Source organism: Chelonoidis abingdonii, chromosome 3 (genome assembly GCF_003597395.2).
Source record: "Chelonoidis abingdonii isolate Lonesome George chromosome 3, CheloAbing_2.0, whole genome shotgun sequence".
NCBI lineage: Eukaryota > Metazoa > Chordata > Testudines > Testudinidae > Chelonoidis > Chelonoidis abingdonii.
Window position 1 is genome coordinate 168,544,938 of NC_133771.1, and position 19,961 is coordinate 168,564,898.

Here is a 19,961-nt window from a genome sequence, read left to right on the forward strand (position 1 = left end):
GCTGCATTGCCGTTTCCTTTAATGGGCGCGTTGCTCACGAACACAGGGCTGTGCGCATGGCTTCTATGGCAGGGTTGCTGATCAAACAGCAGGCAGGGCACGGCGATGTTATCCGGAGCAGTTGCTCGGGGCACTGGACTTCCTGTATTATAGTTGTTTAAAAAGAGCGTGCATTTTGAAGAGGAGATAAAACAGAATTCTCAGGAACTTGTTGAATAATGACGAAAAGCACACCAATATCTTGGGTAGCCATGTTGAAAGTGTCCCTGTATTCTTAGAAGTGAGATCACCGTAACTTCCAACCATCCCGAACCACGGCAAATGTTTTGTGAAGAATCCACAAAAGGTCTGAAATTCTCAATTGAGCTAATTTGCTGTCTTCCCCCGACCTCCCTTCCCTTTTTCCTTTTAACTATTAAGCTCCAAAACAATGCTTTTTATTGCAGATAATATACCAGCTGCACAAAAGGGCTGCCTAATGCGGAGCTCCAGATTTACATTTCAACAAAAATCTCTAATCTATAAAAGTACCTTTCCACTACAGAACCAGCTGACCACGCAGGGGAACAAATGGTTTTCTCATTACATCTTCCCCTCTCCCACCCCACTCCATGATCTACGTCAAGAGCACTGCCTTTACGCTCTGGTTGTTGGAGGAAAGCAGATGATCTCCTGGGCATGCAGGTTGCTTGAATCCTTAATAGACGCCTGAATTTGGGGCGACCCTGGAGTCTAAAGCAGTGACCCACCGCTAAAAGGATATGCCCAGCGCAGAAGAACTGAGTTCCGCCAAGAAAGAAGTGACTCACTGAATCCCCATGCATTGCGAAGGTAATTCTGCAAGATCTTCCAGCTACAAGGTAACTAATCCCCTTTTCACGCCCTTTATAATCACATTATGACACACTGTACAGTTTATGGCATCTAGGTCAAGGATTCCCAAATATTACAAAATGAATTATTAGAATGGAATTCCACTGCACCCACCACTGAAAAGCGAAACTCTATGAGGGGCTGAGAAGTGGAACTGCTTAAGGGAAGTGGCCACAGGCTAGTACAAGATGGTCACCACAAAAGAGAAATTCTGGCCTATTGACAGCACCAGGGAAATCTGACTGACAGGGTCTGGTCATACGGAGGAAAGTGTGGAGCGTTAGGGGGTCAGCCAGAGTACTTGGCCAGTTTTTTGCCTGGACCACACTCTGGTGAACTGGTGCAAGTCGCTTAACATTGCCCTGCCCTGCTCCTTTCACCATTAAGCAAATTTCCCATACTGGTACATCGCAGATAACCACCAGTGCCCTCGCCTTCTATGCGGGGATCTAGATAAATGCGGCTGAAGCATTTGTGAGGGCTCAGATACTTGTGTGATGCGAGGTCCGGAGAGAGGATAAATCTCAGTCGTCGAGTTTACGGTTTCAAAATGGGCCTGTGGGATCTATGGCCAACAGTCAACGACCAAAATCTGGCCAGCAAAAGACCGAAAAGACCAGATGATGCATAAACCACACCTCCAGGCGAAAAGTTCATAAAAAGCAACTTGATAGCATATGGGTGCCTTCAAAATACCATGCCGGGTATGGGGTTGCGCTGATGCAGGTAATGAGGCACGCAGCATGGCTGCCTGCGATCTGCCTCGAGGTTAGGACTGGTGTACTAGCTACAGTTCTCATGTCCTGTGGAATGCCATGCTTAGATGTCAAACCACACATGGAAAGTAACAAGGGATTTGAATAACCAGAAGGCAACTATATTACACCAGGACATAGAGATTGCACTAGTGAAACAGCAGCGAGGAGAAAATGTAGTTTCTGGGAGCTAAGCCAAGGGCTATAGCGTCACTAACCAAGCCGATCGTCTGAGGCGCACGCCGCCGAGGACTGATTTAATTTATCCTGGGTGAGCCCTAATTCAAGCATTGTTAACTGCAAGCCAATATACTGTTCTCATTCAGGAACTGTGAGATGTCGGGGCCCCAGCAATCACCCATTCCAATGCAGAGGTGGCATCTCTCATCCCTCAAGCCAAGCTGAGGGTGCGACCCACAGGTGACCTTTGGCTGCTAGCCACCCTTCGTCAGTGGGATAAAAGAGATCCACTGGGAAGTGCTGCACTTTTCTGTGGACAGGGGGAGGGTATCCAGGTGTCCAACTGCCCAGTGCATGGCCTAGACTCGGAATACTACAGCATAGCAAGGCGTGGATGATGGCGGTATAGAGAACTGCCACTGCCCAAAGAGAACTGACACTAGCAGTACTGGCAAATATACTGGTTTTTCATTTGCTCACCGTTACCGATTTTGGTTGACTGAAATATTCATTGGTGATGGTATAGCATTTAAATCAGCCACAACCATCAAATTCACCCGCTCGCTGAGAGGAAAGGAACCAGCCAAAAGGTTCCCACCTCCCGACGCTCCAATCCCATTACTTTGCAACCAAGTCCCTCAAGCAGGCACCCGATCCTAGTTCCCACACCAACACTTGGAAAGGAGGCGCTGTCAGCGCTGTGTTTATGACAGGCCCTAATTCAAGTGAAGAACCAAAACTGCAATCAAAGAACATTAGTGACTGGAGAGGCAGCCGACGGGAGTCCCTGGAAAGGTGCTAAGTGGTGTCTGGAGTTAATGTCCACCAGAACGGTTTTCTCCAACCAGTCTGCTGGTTGATATGCAACAACAGCGCAAGGGGAGTGAATGAATCTCAATCCATATATGAGCAGAATTGAGGGAAAACTTTGCCAAGCAATAAATCCCCCTCCTGAATCGCAGCATATAAAGAGCAGCAGAGCACAGTGCCTCTCTGTCCTGTGGCTTCTTCCTCCCCTTTTACACACATCTTACTCTTTTGTGCTCATACATGTATCTCTCAGTGTTACGTTCCCCTCTTGGCTTCGGGCTAGCGCCTGGGTGCCATGGAAACAGTTCTCTGTGTCTTGACTGTAAAGGTATCCAACAGGCCACCTGTTCTTCACTTTTGTCCCAGGACTACCTGATTTGATTTATGTTTAAATTTTTGCTCCTTGTTTAGAGGTCTGTTAAGTTTTACTCCTTTCCCCTGCCCTGGAGACTGGTTCTAATGAGTAACACATTAGCGTGCTTAAGAGGCAGCTAGTCTCAAGACAAACGTGACGAGCCTTTTTTGGAGCCTCGCCAGAACAAGGAACAGTTATGTTCTGTCCACAAGAACTATATACAGCCGAGTTCCTTTAGGGAACTGCCCCGGCTTAAACGTCTGTTACCATAACGGAGGACTTCACACACCAATACACAAGAAGGAAATTAGGGTTCGTCAGAGCGATCTAGTGTAACACATAAAGGAGCCCACAGGCTACTGCCTCAATTGCCCTTGCTTTCACACCAAGGGTTTTACCCAAAGTGCGTGCGGCTGCGATTGGTGCAGATTCCACGCACTCAGACCGCGGGGACAGGAACCCTTGGTCGGCCTATCCCCGGACGGAGATGGCACCAATTCAAACACTCCACAAGGACGGATAGACACAGAGACAGGACAGTCCTCAAGTCCGGACAAAACACAGAAATAATTACCTGACCAGATTCCTGATGTCAGATCCCGATCCCTACCAGAACAGAGTGGGAACCAACAGGTTCGAGGGCGTAGACTTCACTGTGGTTGTGCGCCTTTCCGTTCTAGTGGACGACCGCTCCGGGCCAAATGCCCAGGTGCCGGCTGCCACGGTCATCCTACAAAAACGGTCAGAATCTCACAGCCCCAGTGAAGACGGTTGCCATCTCGGTGGACTCCAAATTGTCAAAGTTAGACTCAGGACTCACAGTTGTCAGACCACTCTGTTTTATTAGCACAGCGCTCTAATACACCCAGATAATGTGAGCACCATACAAGACACAAACTATCTTATTTATACAGATAAAAGGGGGGAGCACTTAGCAAGATAACAAAGGAAGCAGAATCTGATAAGTTTATCTGGGCTAGCCACGCATATCTTATTTCCTTACTTAACTATTACCGATCTTCTGTTAATGTTTCGCCATTAGCACCCTTGTCTATGCCTAATGTTTCTTTTCCTGGCACCTGTATTTCAACATTTCTTATTTCTGCTTAAAGGTACATACAACATTTCTTTAATCCATTCTTATTTTTACAATATAATTAATTCTACTTTCACACACCCAACTGTCTGACATGATTCAGAACCAGGCATGGTAGAAGGGGGACAGACATGACGCAAAGGTAGGGAATGAAGGATCTGGAGTCCTGATCGGTAGGCCGTCCTCGACTATACCGTCAAATAGGTGGCCTAGGCCCCGACGACGGTCTCGGTTGGCCGGATGCCTTGCTGGAGGGGTGGTGCTGGTGGCGCCTCCACCCATTCCTGCCCCATCTGCGCCCAACCTCTGGACGATTCTGAGGCTGGTAAGGGCGCGGGGCCGCTTGCGGCCTAAACTGCCTATGTTGGGTTGCCGGGGTATGCAGGCCTAGCGAGCGAAGCGTAGCCCTTGGGTCCTTTAGACTATGCAGACGCTCATCCATTTTGTCCAAAAACAGTGTCTGCCCTTCGAAAGGGAGGTCCTGGATAGTCTGCTGACCTCATGGGGAGGCCTGAGACCTGGAGCCAGGCTCCCTGCCTCATGACCAGACCTGTTGCCATGGAGCACGAGGCCGAGTCCGCTGCATCTAGGGCAGCCTGAAGGGAGGCTCGGGAGATGAGCTTTCCCTCTTCCACCAAGGCTGAAAACTCTGCCCTCGAATCCTAGGGAAGGAGATAGATAAACTTCGACATAGCCGAACATGTGTTATGACCATATCGGCTTACGACAGCCTGTTCGTTAGCTATTCATAGTTGAAGGCCTGCCATGGAGTACATCTTTCAACCAAAGAGGTCGAGCCTTTTGGCATCTCTGTTCTTTGACATTGACCCTTGAAACACCTGACGCTCCATTTAGTTGGCTGTGTCTACCACCAGGGAGTCCGGGAAAGGGTGAATGTACAAATGCTCATGCCCCTTCAAAGGCACAAAATAACGCCTCTCTGTTTTCTTGACAGTAGGGGCCAATGAGGCTGGCGTTTGCCATAAGGTATGGGACGTGTCCTCTATGGTCTTGATCAATGGTAGGGCCACCCTGGATGGTCCTGATGGAGCCAGGATGTCCACTACTGGATCTACGTCCACCTCAATTTCCTCAGCTTGGATTGTGAGGCTCTGAGCTGCTTGCCTGAGTAGTTGCTGAAGGACCCTAGTGTCCTCCAGGGCAGGTGCCGTGGCCGTGCCCGCGACCGCCTCATCCGGGGAAGAAGAGGAGGAAATCACTTGGATTGGCCCGTCCTCCGGCGCTTCCAGCCCTTCGGGGTCCGACGGCACATGGTACCGAGGTTGCGGGGCCGGTGCTGGTTCCAAATGTGGCACTGCAGTCGGTACCGGGGTCGCCAATGAAAGGCTTGGCGTGTCTGGCGGCACCTGTTGAGCATGAACTGTGGTCGCCGCCAGTGCCAATGCCTGGCTAGGGGTTGCTGAATTTTGATGCGGCACACCCCTGCCCAGCGACGGCGCTGGTGGAGGAGGCAACTGCGCCGGGGCCATCGATGCCGAGGAGACTGAGGCCGACCTGGAGCAAGGACCAAATGCCTGGCCCACCAACTGGTGGTAGGCCCAGGGGGTCCAAAATGGCCACTGAGAGGGCGGTTGCCATTGCTGCTGCCACTGTGGTGAGTGCCGCTCGTGGCTCACCCCTGAAGTCGATCTCCCGCTCCGCGACTGGCTGAAGCGATAGGTGTCTGCCTCTGAGTCTGAGATCTCTGAATAAGAGGACCTGGGGGGAGCGGCACCCGTCGTCGTCGGGGAGCCGCGCGGAGGCGGGGAGCTGTCTCTCCGGTCCAGTGCCGCCTGGGTGGCGCGGAGGGAGGAAGAGGCAACAGCATGGTCGGCTTGCCCCTAGACTGTACTGGGGGACGAGCTATGGTCGGCAACTCCCTGCCATGATGCGGGGAGGCCAGTACCGGAAGTCTCAGCAGGTCTGAGGCCGCCTCGAATGCCTCTGGCATCGAAGGCGGATGCATGTCTCCGCTAAGGCCCAGATGGTCGCTCTGATCTCAACTGCCCTCTCTCCGATGCAGGAGTCGACGAAGCAGCCAGGGGCTGTAGCCCAGCCTGTCCACTTGTACCAGCGGATGGCACCAACCTGTGGAGGTCCTGGCGGGGCGATCGCTCCCTCACCGACCTCTTCTTCTTAGCGGGCACCGGGAAGGGCGAGCGGTGCCGCACTGAGGCCGACTTCTTATGACCTGACGGCCTCCGGTGCCGGGTTTTAGAGGATTTGGGCTGGGCCCTAAGTCCTGATGCCGGCTCCGGGTCTGAAGGTGGCCGCAAAGCAGTGTCCATCAGAAGAACTCTAAGTTTTTGAGCTCTGTCTTTGAGAGTTCTGGGACAGAAGCCCCTGCAAATAGTGCACCAGTCCCTTTGGTGGCTCTCCCCAAGGCATCGCAGACAAGCAGAGTGCGGGTCACTCTTTGGCATGAACTTTCTGCAGTCCTTGCAGAGTTTAAACCCGGAAGACCCAGGCATACCCGGTGGGGTGACAAGTAGGTGGGGGGGAACCCCCAACAGCAAACAACTATGTACGACTAAGCTAGATAGACAGACTAACTAACTATATACACGAGGTTTATGGACACTGCTAAACTTGCTATCAGCAAGCGAAGTTCCAGCTAGCCGTCACTGGCGGTAAGAAGGAACTGAGGAGGTGGAGGGTTGGCGGGCCCCTTTATAGGGCGCCGTAGTGGCACCACTCCAGGGGGCGCCAGGGCTGACCCTACGGGCGCTGCTAGGGGAAAATCTTCCGGCTGGCGTGCATGTGGCGCGCGCACACCTATTTTGAATGGACATGAACAACCACTCAAAGAAGAACTAACACTTCCCTAACTCTACTGGAAAACCTCTCCTGATGCAGCCCAGAATTGCATTCACCTTTTTTACAGCTGCATCATATTGACAGCACATAGTCATCCCTGTCTTTCTCTTCTTCTGTTGCTTCCAACTGATACATCCCCAATTTATAACAAAAATTCTAGCTGTTAGTCCCTAAGTGCATGACCTTGCACTTTGTACTATTACATTTCATCCCATTTCTATTAATCCAATTTTCAAAGTCACCCAAATTTTCTTGTATGACATTCTAGTCCTCTCTGTATTGACAATGTCCCAATTTTGTGTCATCCACAAATTATGCTAGCTCATTCCCACTTTTTGTGCCAAGGTCATTAATGAAAATGTTAATAAGATTGGTTTCATGAATTATTCCTGAGGAACTCAACGAGTAACCTCCTCTCACCCTGAAAGTTCACCTTTCAGTATGACCAGTTGTCTCCTTTTACCCGGTTCCTTACCCACCTTTCGATTCTTGTATTAATCCCCATCTTCTCCAATTTAACTAATCATTTCCCCTGTGGAACTGGATCAAATGCCTTAGTGAAATCGAGGTAGATTACATCTAATGCATTCCCTTTGTCTAGAAAATCAGTTATCTTCTCAGTGATCTACTTTTTGTCAAAATATGTATTTTATCTCAATTGCCTTTTTTACCTCTATGTCTTGAACTAAGACCTTGCATACAATTGAGGCCAAACTAACGGGCCTGTACTTTCCCAGATCCCTTTTCCTGCCCTTTCTAAAAGAGACGTATTAAACCTGCCATTCTCCAGTCATAAGGTACAATCCCTGAGTTCACGGTGCCATTTGAAACACCTGAGACTATGATGAGCCAGATCATCAGCTGGTATAAGCCGACTTCAACAGAGTGAGGGTGATCTATATCAGCTGAGGATTTAGCCTTTTGATGTTGGGAGAATAAATAAATCAAAATTTGTAATGGAAATAGCTAGCTAATATTATTTTGCTGTATTTAAAACAAAAAACTGTGGAAATAAATGTCCAGCTAAAAGAGAGAATTGTATGCCAAAGTAATGATAAATCTGAAACTTTCTTAAGGTAATAGTTGGCCATGCTCTGCTTTCCTAATGTCGTCAAAGCAAGGAAGGCTCAACCAATACACCCATTCCTTTGTGAACTATTAAATTATACATATTGCTAATCAATAGTCATTTAATTGGCACAGGAGCATTCAATTTAAAAGTTGTCTATAATGCACACTGAACATAAAAAAATTAGCAATGACTCTTCAGCTGAAGCCTCGTTTAAAAATGCTATTGCCAACCTTTCTGTCTTAAGTTAGCCTTCTTGCTACATTTGCAGCTCAAATGCCCATACAGAGGTGTCCCATTTATTATAGAACCATTGCTATAGAAGAATTCATCCTTCCTAAAACATAGGAACAAGTTACTTTTTTGCATGAATGACCTGAATTACTTCATCGAGCTCCAATGCATTCACACAGGAATGCTCAGATACAAATGTCTGCTTCTGAATCACAATGGTGGCTCTTTAGGAAGTTTCATATGGCTGCTCCAGGGCTTTGAAGACAGTAGCTCCAATTATTAAATATACAACAACCACCAGAAAAATCATTGAGACCGTCTTCCATTTCATAACATTAATAGCCGAATCACATTCCTCTCATGACGAGAGCACTGTGGGTTTTGTAGAAAATGATAGCTGTGGTTTGGAGTTCTGAGTGGCAGATCTGGAATCCAGCAAGTCAGTTGCCGCCACTAATAAAACAGAAAAAGAATGTTAACATCCACAGCGTTGGATAGAGATGTATTTAGCTGTGCATCCTTCTTGCAAGAAGGTTACAGAGATCCTACTAATTCAAAATAGAGTTCATAGATAGTTGTGTTATAAATGTATTTCACTTGTACACCATGTTTATATTACTACAGAATGACTGGTTTCAGCTACTGCTAGGACTAATAACATGCTATTTATATGTACACACATGCATACACACACTTGCATTGTTTACTATAGATATAGCTCCTCTATAAATACTCCGCAAGTGTAGTTCTAACATGCAGTGTTTTCCCGATTTTCTTGTGTTCCTTTGAATCAGTATAAAAAAGTATTTTTCTGTAGAGCGTCCTCACATCTTGAACAAGCTTAGGCATTGCTAGCATGCTTGTCAGACTACATTTTAGTTCAGCATTAAAAAAGTATCAGAAAAACAGGACTCTTTCCTTAAGTCTTACATACCCTCAACTCTGCATTCAGACACTCCGAATATTTGCAGTTCACTTTCAAATTCCTCACACAAGTAACTATAAAAATGATTCATTCTTAATCCTAACAGTTTGAAAGTGTTGGCTAAACCCTTTTAGGAAATACCAGGAACACATGCGCATGCCTATTGGAAAAATCAATCATCTTATTATAGGATATTTGATTTTTTACTGCTGCAAGAAACCCACTGGGGCAGTAATGATCACCTGAGTGTGTTATCAAGTAGCCCCATAACGCATGTGATTACAAGTAACTAAACTAGTAATTATATAAGAATAATCCACATCAAGTACACTTCAAGGTCTCCTGAGGGAAGATTGCAACAATACAGTATTTAAAATTATTAATATATTTTGAATGGCTGCAACACCACTTTCAGCTGTGGTGGGGAATGTAGATTCAAATGTAGATTGCAAAGTCTCTCTCCCAGGTCTCTGGAAGCTGGGCATGCCCCAGAGGAGGGAGTGTTATTTTCCACACGGATAGGATCTTCTCTCGAGCACCCACTGGAAGTTAACGTACAGGGTTAGAGGAGCTCACATTCGAACAGAATCGGGCAATATAGGTCAGAAGGAAGGCAGACCTAGGAGATTAATACACTGGACCTGAACCCCGGGGGCGTGGGTTAGAGGATGAAAAGGCAGCCCCCAAATGAAAAAGCTCCGCTCGTGTCTCGGTGTACAGCTGGGATACAGTTACTGTTCAGCTACTAGGAAACTAGAATCAGGTTCTAAGTAACCGTGAGCACCAGACCAGCATGTAAATACCCTTCGAGTGTAGTGGGCATGGAACACCGTATGAGGCTATTGATATGCCCCTGGACAAAAATCGGTGTGTGTGGCTAAGTTTGGGAAGGACATCTGATTTAATAACTGCTCCTTCCAGCTGCGCTCTCTCCTCGTGTTGACATGATCTGGGGGTGGGGGTGGGGGGAGGGAAGCACCATCACATTTTCCTTTCAGTCAGAGCTCCCCTTGCGAGTTGGAATTTTTCCTATTATATTATCAGAATCCTCTGTCTCCAAACCCAAAACTGAGGACATCTCAGGCGACACCAAGCCTCGTGCTGTAGACTAGGAAACTGCTCCTCTTTCTGCTTGGCTTCGACACTTGCAGATACACACGCATCCCAGCACCATGAAGAAGGGCAGACCTGCCCACCCCGCCAGTTCTCCTACTTCACTCCCCCTACAGCCCGCTGAATGCAGCTAACAAAGGAGAACAGGATGGCTGAGAGGAACCCTAAACTGATCCATCCACCTTGCCAGGAGACGGGATAACGCAGTCGACAAGGACATTTTCACACCCGAGAGAAGCAAAACGTGGACTCTCCAGCCAGAACGGGCCCTGGCCCCTTTCCTCTGCCCCTCTCCCCAGCAGCCAGCTCGCAAAGATGCGCTGGGTTTAAAGCGCTTGCAAAAGGCATCCTTGTAGAGCGGGGTTTGGCTGGAGAAATGGTCCGGGTGGGAGCCCGGAGCCCAGCGCGACCCTCCCGGACAGGAAGAGCTACACCCACCTTAGACAAAGGAGAAGTGATAGAAACAAAAGTCAGGCGGGTGTTTAACCGAGCCTGAAATCCGGGACGGAGGCGCAGGAAGGAAAGGAACGAAGAGGGGGAGTGAGCAGCTCTGGGTCCCTCCTGCGAGAAGGCACTGGGAAAGCAAGGGAGCATGCAGCATTCAGACAGACTGTGATCTAGAAACACACGCCATTATGCCAGTACTCACTTCTTATTTACAGACCCGGCGCCCTCTCCTCGCTTCACAGGCAGGCATTTTTTCAGGGCTTAGGCGGGTGCTGCTTAACCAAATGTAAAAAGAGAGAGCGAGAGAGAGAGAAAGTCCCAGACCCAGGGCGAGTTTGCTGCTGCTGCACTCAGATTCCATGCGGAGCGGAGCCTGGCGTTCTCCCTGTGAACGGTCATGGGGTGTGTGTGTGTGATCATCCTGTCTCTTTCTGTGATGGCCCTGGCTGTGTGTGTAAGAATCTTACAGATCTTACAGTAAGATCACCCCATCTGTGTGCGAGATCACCGTGTGTGTGTGATCACCGTCTGTGTGTGTCATCACCCTGTATGTGTGACTCGCTCAGGCACCAAGTGTATCAGCCTCTTTCAGTCTGTGGCTGCCAGTCCCTGAGGTGTGTCTGTGTCTTTCTCTGTGTGTGTGTGTGTGTATCCCCATCCCTCCCTCTGTCAGTGTGGGCGAGGGCCTGTCTCCTCTCCTCTCGGCCCCTCTGTCTTTCTCCCATGTGCATCTCAGCCCCCGTGCCTGCTTCTCTCGCGGTCTGTGCCCCCTGCTCCGTCACTTTGTCTCAGGCACTGGATGTGGGGTGCCTGACTCTGGGTGCAGCTGCGTGCCTCGAGAACTCTGTGTGTGTGTGTGTGTTTCCTTGCTCTCTGCTTCTGTGTGTGGGCGCCCACTCCTCTCCTCATTCTGTTTCCCCTGGTGTATCCCAACCGCTGGGCGCATCTCCCCCTCCCTCTCTCTACCCCACTCCAGCGCCAGGGGCAGCTGCATCCTCATCTCGGTGAGCTGCTCGGCATTTCTACCCGGCCCCTTCGCTCGGCAGCGCAAGGACCAGGCTGAGGCAGATTCTGCAGGGATGAAGGTGGGGAGAAGGAGGTTAAGGGAAGAGGTCCGCCTAGGAAAGATAACTCCCAAACTGGTGGGCACTGATTTGGAGCTACTGGGGGAGCGCAAACAGTGGGGTATAGGAAATGCCAACAGTCTGAGTCCACACATGAAAAAAGCGTGAATAGATGTTTGGCAAAGATAGGGGTAGGAACAAATTAGTCTTTAATATTGGTATGCGATCCTTGACAAACCCAACAAAATGCATGGTTAGACTGGGCTGTTGGTTCAGAAGAACCTGCTGTTGCAGATGATGAGGGGTGGGAGAGAGGCATAGTGCAGCGGTTGCCTCCTGTAATTCCTGCCTCTTTTTCTTGGGGGACAGAGATATAAAGTTCTGATAGCTGGGAACCAGCTGGGACCAGAACTTCTTCCTAGTTGTCACTGATGTTGATTCCAAGCAACTTCAGTATTGTCCTGGAATGTTTTAGACTATGCAGCCTATTGTCCATGTTTTCCAAAAAGGAAGGAGACCCCCCTCAAAGGACAAGAAGACTGCAGCCACAGATCTCCTCATAGATATGGCAGACGCCATGTATCAAGCTGCTGAGTCTGCCACATCCAGGCTGTCCTGGAGAGCTGTCCTTGCCATGAGCTTGCCCTCCTCTGCCATTAGCATGAACTCACATCTTGAGTCGGTCTTTCTCGGGAGGTGCACTCTGTACTGATGGTGCCACACTCAGAGTACTCTCTGAACCCAGTGGCTCCAGTGGAGGGCAAATGGCCACCCCCATAAGGAGACACTTAAGTATCACTGCTCTATCTTTTAAAGCAAGGCTTAAACCCTCTACAAAAGTGTGACACTTGTCACTGATATGGAGCTCCTCCAAACATTTTAGGCAGTTGGGATATGGGTCACTGACTGACAATGGCCTGGCACATGACCAATGGGCCTTGAACCCCAGAGAGCGAGGTATGCCTCCAGCACAAGTCCAGGTACCATGAATCAAACTTGGTCCAAAAAGGACCTAAAAACTGAAGCCTATCACTAACTGTACATTGTATCTAACTAACTACTAGCCACTAAATGACAAAACAGACTATATACAAAAAGAGTGAGGGAAATAAACTTGACTTATTTATTTAGTATTTGCATATTCGCTGAGCCAAGAAATAGCACTCTTAGTGGTCAAGTGGAGTTCCCGGAGCCCGTCTCTAAATTTGGCTAGTGGGCACTCCTCGACACCACGTATCATTGTTTGATCTGCTCCGCAGCTGCAGCTTGGATTGTCTCGAAAACCCCAACAGTGCTGGCTGGCTGCAGAGAGGCCTTGCCGAGTCTGGAATCAGTTAAGAAGGGCCCACTGACAATGTCGCAAAGCGGGGAGCACGGGCAGTAGGGTCTGTGATGGGAACTGATTGGTGTTTGATGTTAAGCATCAGTCTTCCCACCATAAGGATTCCGCTGTCATGTCCTGCCATGAAAGCAGCATAGCTGGTGGGCTAAAAAAGTGATAGCAAGCCTGGGAGCACTCCAAACAGTAGTCACTCATGACAAGGAGAAACTGAGGCAGGGGTGGCTCCAGGCCAGTACAGCAAGTGCATGCCTTCGGCAGCAAGCCGCGGGGCGCGGCCTGCCGATGGCTGTGAGGGCAGCAGTCAGGCTGCCTTTGGCGGCATGCCTGCGGGAGGTCCGCTGATCCCGCGGCTTTGGTGGCAATTCGGTGGAGCGCATGCCGAAGGCACGGGACGGGCAGATCACCCACAGAAACGCCGCCGAATCTGCATGACTGCCGTGCTTGGGGCGGCAAAAAACAAAGAGCTGCCCCTGAACTGAGAGGAGTTGGGGGAGGCGCCATCCTCTTATACCAGCATGCAGTGGCACACAACGGCAGAGGACAATCGAGCCACCCTGACAGGTACCTCTCAGTGAAGAAGTACTCTGACAACTGCACATGAGTCATGCTCACAGCTACCCTGGAATAAACATGTGCAATCACTCAAAGAAGAAATAATATTTATTCCCCCAAGAACTTGTAGTGAAGAATCCCCTAGGAGATGTTCCCAAGACAGAGGGATAGCAATGATCTTTAGCTCCAGAAAATATGTTGAGTCTAATTTACATAATTATAAACATTAAAGCTAAAGTGACAGTGCCACGTATGACATCAGGAAAGCATTGGCACAGCAACACCAAAAATCAAATACAATTCAGAGTCCTTCTCATTGAGAAGTTAGAATCACTGGGGCGGAGGGGGGGAAGTCACTGTTTGCTCACTCTCCAGCTAAGTGTTGTTTGCTCGGCCTCCAGCTAGGTGTAGACCAGGAGTCAGCAACCCATGGCACGCATGCCAAAGACAGCACGAGAGCTGATTTGTAATGGCAGGCTGAGGCCGCTGCTGGCCCCAGCAACGAGCTGAGCGGGGCCGACGGCTGGGACCCTGGCAGGCAGCAGCGTGCCCTTAAAAATCCTGCCCGGCCCAGCCCGCTCTTCTCTGCACCCCGCCTACTGCTCTCTCTGGCGGGGGCAGAAGCAAGCTTCCCCTCCCCCATCTCTTCCCCCAGCATGCTGCGTTGCACCCTGCCTCCTCTTCCTCGCTGCCACTGATGTCCCTTGTGAGGGGAGAAAAGGAGTCCCAGCACCTTCACTGCTCAGACCGGGAAGGAGGCAGAGAAGAGTCAAGAGCAGGGCCTTGGGGAAAGGGGGTGGAATCAGGGCATCTCTCTCCATCCCCCTGCCGTAAGCCACTCAGGGCAGGGGGCTGGGAGCACCCCCCCATCCAGCCCATCCCACCAGCCCTCTACCTTGACCTCTGCACCCTCCCTCCACAACCCCATTCCCTGACTTCTGCACCCCCTCACACGCCCCAGCCCTCTGCCCAGACTCCTGCACCCTCCTCACACACAACCTGCCCTGACTCCTGCATTTCCCACACATACCCAGCCCTCTCCACATATACCCAGCCCCCCCACACCCTATGCTGACTCCTGCACCCCCCTCACATGCCCCCAGCCCTCTGCCAACTCCTGCACTCTCCTTAAACACACCTTGCCTTGACTCCTGCACTCCCCACACATACCCAGCCCCCCCCCACTCCATGCCCTAATTCTTGCACCCCCCATACCGCTACCTCCACCCCTCGCACCAAATGGGAGCTCCTGCACCCCCCCACCACATTCCCACCGGCACCCCTCACACCAAATGGGAGCTGCCCAGGTAAGTGCTCCACATCAAACCTCCTGCCCCAACCCTGAGCCCTGTCCCTCATTCTAGCTTCTGGTCAGACCCTGCACCCCAAGCTGCTCCTTCACCCCTCAGCCCTGTGATCAGTGCACCTCACCTTCAGCTCAGTGCAGAAAGAGAGGAAGAGAATAGGCCAGAACCAGGGAGAAGGTAGGTATCCACTCTATGTGGGCAGGGCTAGGATCCCAGAGTGGCAACGGGCTGAGTGGGGCCGACAGCTGGGACTCCGGCTGGCAGGAGCCACCGGACAGAACCCCAGACCGGCAGCGGGGTCCTGGCCACCAGCCCCACGCCAGCTGGGGTCCTGGCCACGGGCCCCACTCAGCCTGCTGCCAGCCTGCACTCCCCACACAAGCTTCTTAAACATTTTGAAAACCTTGTTTACTCTACATACAACATTAGTTTAGTTATATAATATATAGACTTAAAAAATGTTAAAATGTATTACTGGCATGTGAAATCTTAAATTAAAGTGAATAAATGAAGACGTGGCACACCACTTCTGAAAGGTGCCGACCTCTGCCTTATTTGATACTCCCCTTCGTGTCCCAGTTAAGAACAGTGCGAAACAAGGAGACAGGGTTTCACCAAAACTTTTCACAGCCTGGCTCAAAATGGTAATGAGGCAGATGAATTGCAAGGATGGAATCAACATCAACAGAGAGCCGTTTAACCATCTTGGATTTGCATGCTATATTGTGTTGATCGCCAAAAATACTATCAAACTACAGAAACTGCTGCGAGAACTCAACACTAAAAGCAGCCAAGTCGGATTGAAAATTAACTGCTCCAAAACTAAATTTATGCGGTCTGATACCTTGCCAAAAGCCAAAATAACAATCAAGGGAGAACAAATAGAAGTTGAGCAATATGTTTATTTGGGTCAAAATCATGATCAGGAAGGTGAACTCTTGCGAAGAAAGAAAGCACAGTGGTGAGCATTCAATTCTATCAAAGATGTCCTCTAAGGACAAAATCAATAAGGCAACATGCGCCAGCCTCTTCAACTCATCAGTACTGCCAGCAATGTTGTACAGCAGCAAAACATGGGCGCTGACAGAGCAGCAGCAACTGTCTGTCATGGAGAGGGCAATGGAAAGAAGTAGTCTGGGAATTTGAATCTGCGACCAAGACCCCAATGAAGTGATCAGACAGCAGAGTTGAGTGCACATCGTCGTTGTTGAGAACAGGTATAGTAAAATGCAATGCGCTGGGCATATAGTGAGGCTCACTGACAATCGATGGACTGCAGCTGCCACCGAGTGGTACTCACAGGAACTGAAATGACCACTTGGCCGACCTCCGAAGAGATGAGAAGATTTTATTGTGAAAAGATGTGGTCACACAGAGAAGGAAGGCCATGATATGAGAAGAACGGAAGACATGTTGTGATCGGCACAATCTATACGATGGCTGAAGGACCGATTGATCAAGGTGAACTATTAACACAGTCTCAAAAATGTGTTTTGGAAATTTAATGAAACATCTATATACAGAAAGAATACTGCTAATGTAATGTGTGGTTTGGTATTTAACTGCATTTCTATTAAACTTTATTTCAAACAAGTTTCTATAGAATTATTTATAGAACCCTGTACAATGATCACCTATATAACCAACATATTGAGAAATAAAAATGGATATGTCTATTCTTTGAACATAGCTTTACTGACATAGGTTTCAGTAAGTGTTTAACAACAAGACCTGTAAAAATAATCAGTGTTGAAAGAATTATACAAATTCGTTTGACAAAAAATAGTGGGCATATAGTTTTCATACCTAGTCATGAAAACTATTTATTTTCCAAAGGTTATTTTGATCTGAAGTGATAACTGCAGGTTTACTGTACCATACAGTTTTCTTCTTGTTCATTTTGATCAGGTAATGTTTTTCTGTTGAAGGAACATCCGCCTTTGTGTGTGTTAAGATTCTCCCTAGAGTTCTCAGCAACAGCTTTTGTGGGTTGCTTATTTATGCAAAGAGGAGATCTTGAACTAGATTCCATGGGTTCAATAGTTGTTTCTGCTTGGCACTGTTGAGTATCATCTTCCTGCAATACAAACAAAAAAAATTCTCATGCTTTAGTGGTATGGGAGAATCTTGTTAATTACCAGCAGGAAGTGAAAGACCCATTCCAAGCAACTGAATAACATGAATTAGCAGACATATGCTAAAAGCAAGAATCTTCAGTGTTAATATTGATCACTTTGAAAATACAACAGTGCTACACAGAACTACCTACTCCTCACCATGTTCAAGTTTAGAATGGGCATTATCATCCATGTTTTACAAATGGCAGGTCACATGCATGATATAACAAGGTATAGGCAAAGCTAAGGAGTAGTACATACTAGTCCTTTGTCTAGTCTCTTCTTGCTCAGTCACTAATCTGCAGAACTGTATTTTGAGATATGCAATTTAAGTTTAATTACCGATATTTCGTAATGAATTTGTAAATGTCCTGTAGTTTATTCCATAACTATAATAGCACTTGAATAAGTTGTTTAGTCCTGAAGCATTTACGCTGGCCTGCAGAAGATATCTTGTCCAGATGCATTATGAAATATTCAATAGAACATCATGTCATTCTAAATTTTTAACATAATCTTTACAATATTTTTGGTTGTGCTGTTTGTTATACTAATAAAATAATACCAATAAGAGGGATATGGCAAAACACGACATTTATTGCAAATACAACGATATAATCTTGATAGTTATTATAACCATTCACTCACACAAGCATTCACACAGGTTCTGCAAAGACAGTGATAGTTACCAGCCTAAGAGTTGCTCGTGCCAAGTCACAGGCCAGGTGGCCTGGACATGAGAGTGGAGACAAGTCGTGTCAGATGCTCCTGGAGATTGGTCACAGAACCAGACTCAAAGAACTCAGTCCCCTAGTTCAGTTCTTACAGGTCTTTGGTTCAATGTATGTCTATAGAAGTTGCCACATCATGCTGAATTTGTGATTGGGATAACCATTGATCAGCTTGATCAGCAGATGGTACATCCGTGATGGGTATACGTTATCTTTGAGTCTTCTGTCTCTCCTTGATGCACTTGGGTGGGTTCCGGCATGCCCTCCGGGGGTCATCTGGTTGCCTCTGCCATGCATTATCTTCAGCCCACTGATAGTTGTGGTACTAGTTTCTGATCAATTATCTACCTGTCCCAAACACTCACTCGCATGCACTCAGCATTCTTACATTCAGACTTGGCAGGTTTAATTTAATTCTTTTTTCCCTCTTTCCATTGCTAAAAGATTTACATAGGCATAATCAGGCTCCCAAGGGACGAGAAGATCAGTGGGTCTGGTTTAAGAAAACATCATTGTTTTCCCATTGTTCTTATCATCCCTTAGTACAGACATTCTGTCCCATAACAGCATTTTTAATCGGTTACTTGCATATTCAATCCCTGAACATGCCTTAGATCATTGGTATTTTGGCCTTGGGCTTGTTACAGAGATTCATTCAACAAGGTTCAGCAGATCAGAAAGAAATTCATTTAACACAAATGCTTATTTATCATAAGGCAGAAGTTTCCTTAAACAACTATATTACTTTTCTTTTTATCTGCTCTTATTCTTTAATACTATTATACTTTAACTATTAATTTACTAATATCGGGGCATGATCCAACATGTTCAACACTAGCTTTGTAAAACTGTTGAAAATTTTCACAATATATATACTTTTGGTTATCTCAAATTCCAGTCCCTACTGCCCTTCCTTGTCTCCCCTGCACTCCCCACCAAATTCTGACATGATTTTAGCATCAGTTAGCTAAAACTTCAGTAGTTATAAATGTGTGCTTCATGACAATTGAAATCCTGAATGCCAAAGCTTCTGAGAGTGTAGGTAATTGGCCCCAATTCTGATCCCACTTACACTGATGCTTATCCTTCTAGTGCCAATACTTACCAAAATAAAAGCTGTTAAAATTTTGATGTCAAGTGGAAAAAGGGAAGACAGCCCTTACACTTCTGTAATTGTAATAGTAGCTTGAGAAATATATGGCTAAGTCTAAAAATAAATGATCTTTACCACTGAAAGCAGAGAATGTGGAAGAATTCCTTTTTAGACCCAAGAGTTGTAGAGATAGTGTGCTACCTCTCTAATTGTTCCTTCACTCTAACAGAGTTTTTCTAGCAATGGGCAAAATCTCAGATTGCAGACATGCAGTTACCGGTGTCTGGTTGAGGCTATCACAATACAAGCATTAAGACAAAGTTCAGGACCAGAACTTCTAACAAAGGTGATCAATTTTCATTTTAGTGTCCTTAATAATAAAAAGCAAAGGAAAAAAATCAAATCAAGTTTGCATAAGGACTGAGAAAAGACTTCAGAGTCAGACCCTAAAAATGAAAACTCTGGGAAAAGAATATCTCTTTAAACAACTTGTAGAAGTCTGATTGTTTTTGTAGAGACTGCTATTTAAAGAATGATTTTGTGTGTTGTTTAAATTGGCTAAGTTGACAACAATACAACAGCAAAACCAAAATTGTTACCACCAACAAGAGGGACAGGTGAAGCTAGTAGCATCACTTACTATTAAGGTATTACTCCTCCCATTACAAGACCCTGTTTTCTGTTGTTGTTTGGGTTGAAATTTTCCATGCTATATGTCTGCCTCATGTTTTTTTTCTTCGAGGGTGGGGGCCAGAGGCAGAATTTCAGCCAAAATGATTAAGCCATTCCCAAGATCAAGGCGAGGGAAATCTACATTTTTCTCATAATAAAATATTCTGGCAGCTTTTCTTTGAAAAGCTCTAACTGTACTCATGCTCTGGAGCAGGGACTTGTAATTTAGAAGGGGGTGGCCTTTGTGTCAGGGAATGTACCTTTTGTCATCCCTATGAAAACGTGCCCAAATTTGGCCAAGTTATAAGTCTTTGAAAAAAAATCACAGTTCACAGATGGTCAGAGAGAATTCAGAGATTTTAGCTGCTAAAAATCTAAGAAGATTTCGTCCTCGCTGAGTATACGTGAA

The 19,961-nt window shown here is 47.3% G+C and overlaps 2 protein-coding genes across 4 annotated transcripts in view; both read right to left on the reverse strand.

The window, feature by feature from the left end:
- Positions 1–10,975, reverse strand: part of LOC116819491 (centromere protein F-like) — a 101,572-nt gene extending 90,597 nt beyond the window's left edge. For all 3 annotated transcript variants that reach the window (XM_075064325.1, XM_032771255.2, XM_032771254.2), the window contains exon 1: positions 10,877–10,975. The gene's annotated coding sequence lies outside the window, so the exon portion shown is untranslated. The remainder of the gene's footprint in view (positions 1–10,876) is intronic.
- A 5,451-nt stretch (positions 10,976–16,426) lies between these two features.
- The window catches only part of CENPF (centromere protein F), an 87,083-nt gene continuing 83,548 nt past the window's right edge, over positions 16,427–19,961 (reverse strand). The window contains exon 18 of the mRNA XM_032771253.2: positions 16,427–17,016. Within this exon, the coding sequence (XP_032627144.1) occupies positions 16,807–17,016 (210 nt within the window). The 3' untranslated portion in view covers positions 16,427–16,806. The remainder of the gene's footprint in view (positions 17,017–19,961) is intronic.